This window comes from Limulus polyphemus, unplaced genomic scaffold (assembly GCF_000517525.1).
Source record: "Limulus polyphemus unplaced genomic scaffold, Limulus_polyphemus-2.1.2 Scaffold2491, whole genome shotgun sequence".
Classification (NCBI taxonomy): Eukaryota; Metazoa; Arthropoda; class Merostomata; order Xiphosura; family Limulidae; genus Limulus; species Limulus polyphemus.
In genome coordinates, this window is record NW_013668101.1 from 163677 (window position 1) to 173930 (window position 10254).

At 37.0% G+C, this 10254-nt stretch overlaps 1 protein-coding gene across 1 annotated transcript in view; it reads right to left on the reverse strand.

The window, feature by feature from the left end:
* Positions 1-7: 7 nt before the first annotated feature.
* Positions 8-10254, reverse strand: part of LOC106467109 (breast cancer anti-estrogen resistance protein 1-like) — a 20928-nt gene continuing 10681 nt past the window's right edge. The window contains exons 3-4 of the mRNA XM_022395226.1: positions 5637-5784; positions 8-3767 (exon numbers count right to left, since the gene is read on the reverse strand). Of these exons, the coding sequence (XP_022250934.1) occupies positions 1732-3767; positions 5637-5784 (2184 nt within the window). The 3' untranslated portion in view covers positions 8-1731. The remainder of the gene's footprint in view (positions 3768-5636; positions 5785-10254) is intronic.

A 10254-nucleotide genomic window follows, 5' to 3' on the forward strand; every position in this document is an offset into this window, starting at 1 on the left:
CTGTGCTCTGCCCACCACGGGTATCAAAACCCGGTTGCTAGCGTTGTAATTCCGCAGACATACCGCTGTGCCACTGGGGGGCAAAATGACGAGAGTGAAAGGCTTACGAATTTTTTGGGTGATTGTTATACATTATTAACTCATTGTTTCTGGGGGTCACCCCAGACCTGATCGAAACATTATATAATACCGATCAATGTTGAAAAGTGTTTCCAAATGTTTAAACAACTAGATTTATTATACTAATTAGGGTTTCAAAATAATGTGATTGAAAATTGTGAAAGTTTTAATTACAGAAGCCTCGTCAAAAGAAAATATATTTCTTGCATTGTTGGTTCGACAATAATCTGGATTCAACACAACATTGATAATCGCATGGCTGTCAGGGTAAACAATAATACTGGACTGACATTGTTCATAAAAATATAATTATACAAAAGCCACAAGTACAGTTTATAAATAAGCATAACTGAAAAAAGGAAGTTACGAATGTTATTTAGAGCCATAGCAAAAAAAAAAAAAAAGCAGGCGTTTTGCTTTCCGAAAATGAAACTAATATTTTGTCATTATGTAGCATAATTTTTTTATCGAAACGAAAAATGGGTTTAATGAAGTGTCTAATTCAATGAAAACGTATATTCTTGTGAAAAGGTTACTCTCAGTAACAGCCGGAATTCGTTGTTTTAGCTACCAACAGTCAACAAATGTTATACGAGAAAATGCAAGCGCTGTATAATTAACGTTTTACAAATACTGATGTATCACGTGACAAGAGACGAAATCGTTAAAAATAAAAATAGAACAAGTTTATGTTTTCACTTAAAGAACATTGAGATGAACAGACCTGTGAAACTATTCAAACTGTGATGTATAAACTCAATACAAAACGTTTTGATCCTGACGGGAGAAGAGGACACTGTGTGATTGTACGTAATCTGTTTTTACTATCTCTGTACTACATTTGACTTGTACGTAATACTAACTAGTTTAAAAACTCAATAACGTACAGCAAGACCATTTTGAGATCATTAACACAGAATCTTAAAGCCATTTTTAAACATCGCAATTCCAAGCCCGTTAATTAATATTGTCATCACAATTCAATATAACACCTTTTTTTTACTCAAACATCTAAAATAGCTTCATTTTAGGCACAACTTTAATACCAAAATCAGTTTCTTCATTAACGATAAAGTATTTTTTAAACAAATTCCAGCTATTGTACAAACCACTTTAAAAGAAACAGTTTCAAATAAATGAAAAAAAAATTATTCGCTCAAAGAAGAAATAAAATATGATCGGACTTTAGATTTAACTAAACAGTCTGCATCAAAATTTAAAAATAACAAGTTTCATATTACTTTCTCTTAAAGAATGTAAAAACAAGGTTGTTGTAGAACGACCCGACCCTTCCTGCAAAAAAAAGTAAAACAACAGGAACTAGAATGTTTACACGAATGATCTTATCCAATTACTGAGTCAAAATGTGATACTGGTTCTCTCAAAGCGTAGTTAAGTTTCTTTCAAATTTTGGCTACAGTGAATGTGGAAAGTACGTATACAATACTATTTATAAAAAGGCAGAGGAATTGAATGCTAATACTAGAAAAAAAGCCTAAACGTATCGTAATATGTTATTGAATTCATCAGTTTCTGCCCAAACTATTTTTTAAATAAGTTATTTACAAGTGCACGTGGCAGTAACCGTTGGAAATAGGCTTAGCAGGTGATCTACATGGGTGAAGCAGCCTGGGTGATGGAAAGTTGCAGAGCTTTGGCCACGTGGGACACGTCAACCACACTGTCTATCATTTCCTGAACTGCTATTACAGAAGGGAACTGAACAGCTGCCTTTTTCGTGTTTGATACCAAAGTTTTTAAGGATTCACACAAGGTATTAGATCGCTCCATTACCTGGGTTTTTAATTCGGGGTTGGAAACATTACGGTTTAATGTATCACCTATGTAGACCATTTTGTGTGCTCCTATTACTACAAACTTACTGTGACCTATAAATATTTTGGGTGGTTGATTGTTCTTTACTGTCGTAAGGAAGGCATCAATAGCATTGGTAAGGTGAAGCATGTGTGTCTCCACTTGCGCCGAGTAAAAGTGGATAAGCTGACGATCATTAGGGTCTAAACGATGAAACTTGTCCTTGGAGGAATTCTCTATGTAAAAAGATTTGTAATCTTCTTTAACTTGAACTTCAGACTGTTTCACTAAATTCTCGAAAGATTTTCTAAGTTCAGAAGGCAAGGCTGCTTTGATCTCGTCATTTTCTTTTTTGACAGTTTCTTTTGATTCTAAACTCACATAATCATAATCGTTCATCCACTCTTTCCCCTCGAGAGGGAGTTCATCGTCGATCTTTGTAATTTGCACGGGTGGGGAAGGAAGGGGCCTTTCCTGAAGGCGATAGCCCTTAGTCAAGATGCCAGCCTGCTGGCTACCTGGTCCATCTGTCTCGAGAGCGGAGGAAGACTTATCGGTTAGCAGTAAAGTAGAGCGTTTGAAGATCAGAGAAGAGTTTCCCTGGATAAACGATGAAACTAATCGTACGTCTTCTACAAGTCCCCGAGCACAAGCCACAAGCTGATCTAGCTCATCGGGTGTTCCGGGCTCCTCTGAAATCAGACCAATGATCAGCCACCCTTTCTCATCAAGCGACTGAGTGGTGGCTTCTACAATTTTGTTCGAGTCTACTAACGGTTTGATAAGTTTGAATAGCTTATAGCTTAAGGTCTTGTCTGAAGCATGAGTTGAGTTGGCTAACGCGCCGTAAGTAAAGTCTACGAATTCACTTAGTGCGGTACGGAGTTTTTGACAAGTGACTTGAATGTCGTAAAGCTTCTCCTCCAATTTCTGTCGCTTCCTACAAGAGCTGCTGAAAAAACCAAAGAGTTTATTAATCGTTGCCTGGACATCTTGATGTCGATTCATTAACAACTCCATGGCAGCATCCAACGCCAAGGGGAGCTCTTTGCCCTCGAGTGGTGGTAGCACGGATTCTGTACTTGTAGTCGACAGCCTCTGCCCAGTATCCACTTCATCACTAGGTGTCTTAGAAATGCAAGGGCTAATGTCTCGAGTGACTTGGGGAGGGACATCATAGGGTTCTTCTAAATGTGGTTTTTGTGTGGGCCTGGGTGTGGGGGGCAAGTCATACGTTTGGAGAGCCTGGGGACTAGGAGCAACATCATACAAATTTGGCTGAGAACGTAAAGGCCAGGTTGTGTTAGCCACATTCTTGGCAGGAGAATACCCAGCAGTAATTTCCTCCACTCGACGAGGTTCACTTTGGGGAATGTCGTACAAGTCATTAGTTTGAGGTTCGATACTGGAGCGGTTCGACCCACACAAACTGGACAAAGAAAGCGATGCATTCAGGCTGGAATGACTACTAGTGGGAGATAATTGTGAGGACGAACTTGTTGAAAGCAACGAGACTCCACTTGACCGACTTGATGGAGGTACGTTGTATAACTCCACGGCTGAAGTCTTGTTAGTCGGACACAAAGGGATATCGTATTCGCCCTTTGACGTAGCCTTCCCAGCATAATCAATACAGTCCTCAGAGTTCGGAAGGTCATAATCATGAACTTTTCCCGATCCATGGGTGTCGTACGTCTTTTTCACGGAGTACGAGACTTGCGGTTCGTCGTAAACATCAATGTCCACATTGACAGGGGCATTGGATCTTGGTTCATCGTAAGTTGATTGTATAAGAACTGCTCGAGGACTAGGAGGTGTATCGTAACTGCCAGCTAATGATGAAAATAATGCTAATTAATTACATTTTGATAACTTGTACAAATAAATTTGTGATTTCATCAATACAATTTTGCCAAGTTTTGTTTTTATTATTTTAGAAACAGTAATTTAGATTTGACTTTTTTAGTATTCTTTAAACTTCTTTGCTTTTAAGTTAATATTCTCGAAACACTACAACTAATTAAAACTCTATTGTATGTAATTAAATACAGCTATCTTCTATGTGAGGTCCTAAACCAATTTGTTAAACAAGGTTTTAGACATTGTTTCTACAAAAGCACAGACATTTATATTTCACTTGTTATGGCGTGAATGCCTTTGCTGATGAAGCGTAATTATAATTATAATTAATTATATTTCTCATTAGAGAATAGTATTGGGTTTGTTGTATTTCTTAACACAATATTATTTATAAAGTCCCTTACAGGTTTTCCTAGAAGTGTGTATAATAAAATTTAAACCACACTATAACGAACATTACTTTTACTGTTACTAGGTGGCAGCACGCCACTCTGTTTCTTTTATTCATTTGAAAAGTCGCTCTATGATGTACTGGTATAAATTAGTTACAAAAGATGCCAAAACGAAAACGTATTTCATATACATTGCAAGTAAAAAGTATTTTCCTCACACAGTAATACATTTCTAAATATCGACTAAGCTCACAAACTAGTAACATTGATGCATGAATGGTTTATTTATTTTAATAACGATCGTGTTCACGTGTTTTTGTTCACTCTATGTATTTCTATTAATTACCGCTGTGGAACTTGTATGACACTGCAGATATGCGGCAATAATTGTAAAATGTCTAGAGATGTTACTCAGCCTACGATGCTAGGTGTTAAACTGATAGAGAAAGCTATATCGGTCATGATTTGCGAGAACATTTTTACAAACGTGAAACTAATGTTTAACACAATGTTCTACGGATAAACACTTTCTGATTGTAAAGATATATCACTAACTGTGAAGCTGTTACCGACTGTGAAGTCCGAAGAGGTGCTAAGTACACAGTGCAATTTTGAAAACTTCCTGTTAGTTACGAATGTTACAGAACACAGTGTCCAATAAAAGTAAGTTATGTCACAGTCCATCTTTGAAGATTTGCTAACACTAACGAGACTGTTACATACTACGGTATCCTAACAGTAACTAATTACACGTTACAGTTGTGAATAACTGTCAGCAGTTGCGATACTGTTACATACTACGGTATCCTAACAGTAACTAATTACACGTTACAGTTGTGAATAACTGTCAGCAGTTGCGATACTGTTACATATCACGGAATCCTAACAGTAACTAATTACACGTTACAGTTGTGAATAACTGTCAGCAGTTGCGATACTGTTACATATCACGGAATCCTAACAGTAACTAACTACGCGTTACAGTTGTGAATAACTGTCAGCAGTTGCGATACTGTTACATACCACGGTATCCTAACAGTAACTAGCCACACGTTACTGTTGTGAATAATTGTCAGCAGTTGCGATACTGTTACATATCACGGTATCCTAACAGTAACTAGCCACACGTTACTGTTGTGAATAATTGTCAGCAGTTGCGATACTGTTACATACCACGGTATCCTAACAGTAACTAATTACACGTTACAGTTGTGAATAATTGTCAGCAGTTGCGATATGTTACATACCACGGTATCCTAACAGTAACTAGCCACACGTTACTGTTGTGAATAATTGTCAGTAAATGTTGAATTGCAAGTCAAACAGTAACATTTATTCTGTTCTATAATCACGATTTTACCAAGAAAAATGGGGTAAAAACTAAGTGTTTTTTATCAATTGTATTACTGTAACAGAGAAGTATGTTCAAGTATAGATAATAATACAAACCTTGTGAACCTGGAGGAATGTCGTAGGGGAGAGAATGGTTCAACGAAGCACCATATCGCGTAGGAGGTACGTCATATTCCTCTGTTATTCTCGTTCCCACTGGCACATCATACAGGTATACGTCGCCCACTTTTTGTGGCATAACCACCTGAAACAAAATGAGGAGAATTTTATATCCAAAATAAAACTCATCCCTTTCAAGTATGTTTGCACTAATATTTAAGGAATATGGTTCTAGTTTCGTTTTATTATATCGACCGTTGCTAATGTTAAAGAAATTATTCTGATTATATGTGGTTAACCCCCTAACCTGTTTGTTTCGGATATTCGCGCAAAAACAAATGAAGGCCATCTGCGCAAGCCACATAGAAGGCAGCTAGTCAACAACACCAGCTGTCAACTCTTGGGCTACTCAAATGGCATAGAAAGATTTGACTGTTACTCTTGTAACGTATCCACGGTCCAAATAATCGGAGCGCGATTTTTGTTTCGCTAACACGACATGAAAAATAGGCTTTCCATCGCAAATGCAATCTTTCATTTGCAGTATGTTGATACATGTATAAAATATTTGATTGTGTTAAAATTAATATACTGAAATATAAGGCGGGTAGCAAGCAATCTCTTCCAAGTTTCTGTAGTTCAGATATCTAGCCAGCCAAACACCAGTTCAGCTGAAAATAAACTTGAAACAAAACTGGAAACTTTATCGACGATGTTGCTGTAAATCTAACGTTTTCTATCACAAACAAAACAACAACTACGGCAGCAAACATGAATAAATGAAATACTGAGTTCAACAAAAACTCATTTTATAATACATCATATAAGCAGAAACTAGATTTCAATGACATTTTTGCACAGAACAGTGGTATAATCTAACGGGTACAGCCGTATACAGATGGCAAGAAGGGAAGGGAAGTACCGGCTTGTCCTAAGCTTTATACGATAAAATTCATCACGCCACTGTTATCGACAGGTCGCCGATTTCCAATGAAACTGCTCAGCATATCGCTCTTCGAGGCCCAGCAATAGTGCTTAATGGCGATTAGGGCTTAGAACATGGTCTCACTTCACGAAAACGGGGAGTCTATAATGCCCAGTATTTCGTATAATCCGCAAATAATACAATGGGGGGAAAAAAATAAAAGGCATGAATAAATAAATTTGGTAAGCAATAAACAAAAAAGTATTTCTACTGATGTTGAAAAACATGGGTTACAAATAGATAAAAATATTTAAAATAGATCATTAACAGCGTCGTAATCGTACAAAAAATGTATATACTGTGTGGAACACTAATGTACTACGTACTGGAGACATCCACCCACCTTCACTCAAAGTTGATCATGACTAATCAATCCGGTCATAGCTTGAGTGAAACCAGCAGAAGATAACCAACTATATATGTTTTACTAAACTGATTGAGACAAAATTTTCACAGGATGAAGCAATGATGAAGTTTTGGGAACACGAAGTAAGGTTACTCTATTATTTACTTCATCATTATTGTTACATTTTTATTATTGAGATTATTTTTCATTGTTAGTATATGAATTCGGGCCTAACTTAAATCTCCTAAAGTGGTGGAACCTCGTGAGATATTATTGGGTTTAAGGACAATACAATATAGGTAACAACGAGAGCACACGACTTATAAAACTACAGATTCTAATAAACAGATCTAATATTTGTGACAAAAATCACATAAACTGCAAAAAAAAGACTGATTTTTGACACAAATGTTAGGCCTATTGTTTCCAGTACTTAGCCATGTTATCGGCGTTTATACCGTAATCTTTATGTATTTCAGTCTTTGTAAACGATAACTAGTCAGCTATACCCATTCCAGGTGGATTTTCAGTTATGACCTACGCAAGTATCTTACTTGGATCAGAAGTTAATGTCAATTTGTTGAAACACGCAGATACTGCATTATCTATTTTATAATCTTTGGGGTGAAAAAAAAAATGTTTTAAACTCATTAAAGATCACTCACAGGACTGTTATGAAACCAGGTAACCTTACGTTAACTTATCATAATTCTAAAGCATTTTCTAATCAACCACGTTTTCTCAAAACGGTTGTAAACACCAATGAAAAACTTCCTAAAAGTGTATTTCAGTATACTTTAAGGCTCCCATGCAAGAGTTTTTTTTTTTTAAAACTTACATGCGTTTTAATTGTAACTATCGCCTGACTCGTAAGTCAGTGTTGTTAAGAAACAGTGGTTATGCTATTCATGTTCTCTTACAACAGACTACGAAGAACCAATTAGGTGATTAGGCATTACAGTCAAGGGTGAGTCATCTTCATTATAAAGACGAACCCTTTACGGACCCGTTAGTTTACATATACCGTGCTTGTTATTATCACCTGCTCTATCAAAACACGTGCACAACCATGTATATGATCCGTTACCTTCACTCTATTATCGCACAGACAAACAAAATGCGTCAGAAAAAGAGCATGGTATTAACAAGGTTAATTATTTGCCGCACTGTTACTTTTAAATGTGTTCAGTTTTTCTATACAACCTTATTTAACTTATGCATATAAAGAGCATTCAATGATGTGCACATTACCTTAAAAGGATGAAACATGAATTCAGAAACATATGTGAAGTCAAATTAGAGTTCCTCCCAATACAGAGGGTTGAGTACCCTATATAAAAACGACTTGGAATATGCAAGTCAGCAATACACGTGATAACCATAAAATCGTGGTGAAACAAAATGTATCAGAACTACATTTTGACATTGTTTGGTGTTTCGCAGATAGTGTGATGCCCCCAATAATTAAACGCTTTTGGAAAGAGTATACAACAGACCTTTTCAATGCAAATTATCCATACACTCAGATCATAACGATGTATTTCATATCGAGAATTTAGAATTACCAAGCGTGAATGTCCTTTATACGTAATGACACTGGAAGACAAAGGAATATGAATCAACTTGGAGCACCAGACCCATACAGAAAAAGACATGAAGCAAGTCGTACCCTAGCCATGGTAAGCAACGTGATGCATCAGTAATAATGTTTCTGGAATAGAGCAGTTCTGAATGACAGGTGTCCTTCCCACTAGGTATGATCAATCCTTAGATCCAGCCCACTTGGGGACAAGGCAGTCAAATGTTTATACCTCCCCCCAAAGCCCCACCTACTTGTGGTGTGATGAACAAAGGGTGGTACAGCCCTAATGAATGAAATCACACCTGCCAATACGACGGCCTCAGAGGGCGGGACCATCTTGGACAAGAGTGGGTGATATTCTTTCTAGGATGGAAGGTAACGTGACTTGTCAGTCATACTTCCACAGTGTGCCTCCAGAATGCGAATAGTTCTGTAGAGTGGCACCAGAGTGTGTCCAAGACGTTGGATGCTTGTTTGTAAAAATTCACGCAAAGCTACTTGAGGGCTCTCATTGCTAGCCGTCCCTAATTTTAAAACAATAGACTAGAGGAAAGACAGCTGTCAACACCACCCACCGCGAACTCTTAGCTACTCTTTACCGATTGGATTGACCACCACATTATAACGCCCCCACAGCTAAAGGAACGAGCATGTTCGATGACGGGATTCCAGCCCGCGACCTTCAGATAGCAAGTTAAGTGTCCTAAACAACAGGTCATTTCAGGTCCGCCCAGACGTTGGAAATCGACATATCATGCACTTATCTTTAGGCTGAACTATTTACATTATTTGTGGATTGAATATTGATACATGAATGGTTAACTGTAGTCAGTAGCAAGTAAATATAAAATACAAATAGTTTGTTTTGTGTTTAAGCTGACGTATACGATACCTGTTTTCAGGGTTCTTTGTTTATTTCACTAATGTATGATACTCATTGTAGCAACAGAGGTCATCAAGGTAGGTGGTAGCACTGCCTGTGTAGAGATGGCTCAGATTGTTCATCGAAATGATATTTTAAATTCCTCCTTAATAGGTCATCAAAACTTTACAATACTATACAGTGCTTCCTTTTAATATCTATGTAATGGCTAAGTCAAGTCCTGGGAATGTCTGTAAATATCATAGCAAAAAGTTGGAATTTCTTCTTTCTTTTTTTTTATTACATGATAACCCAAAAACCAAAACAGTGGTGTCAAACGGAGTGTCTGCTTTAATAAATATTACTAATAACTGGTAGTAATTTAAAAAAATCATAATTCTAGTGTAAATTTAAATTTCAAGTGTATGGCATAGATTCTTTATGTCTGAGTACAAAAAGTTATACTGAGTAGTCTCAACAATCTAACCTATACAAAAGCCAGCGCGTGTCACTTCGCGTCTGATTTCTCGAAGTCGGAGGAGTCATGAATACCAAAATGCATTTATCCATATAGAATTGATCGATTACTGTCCACCCATTACGATTTTAGTGACGGGGTGCAAGGGGGCCGTGAGGGTGTGTACGTGCCGTGAAACCTTATAAGTGTAGTGAGTGTTGGTATAATAAGCCTAAAGTAAAGACGTAGTGTGTGATCACCTGGCCTAGAGCCAAGTGCATAAAATTTATTATGAAAAATAAGAATATTGATTCAATCTTAAAGTTAAATCGTTTCTGAATGAAGATATTTTCTGTTATATCACAAACGTTTTTTATTTAAAA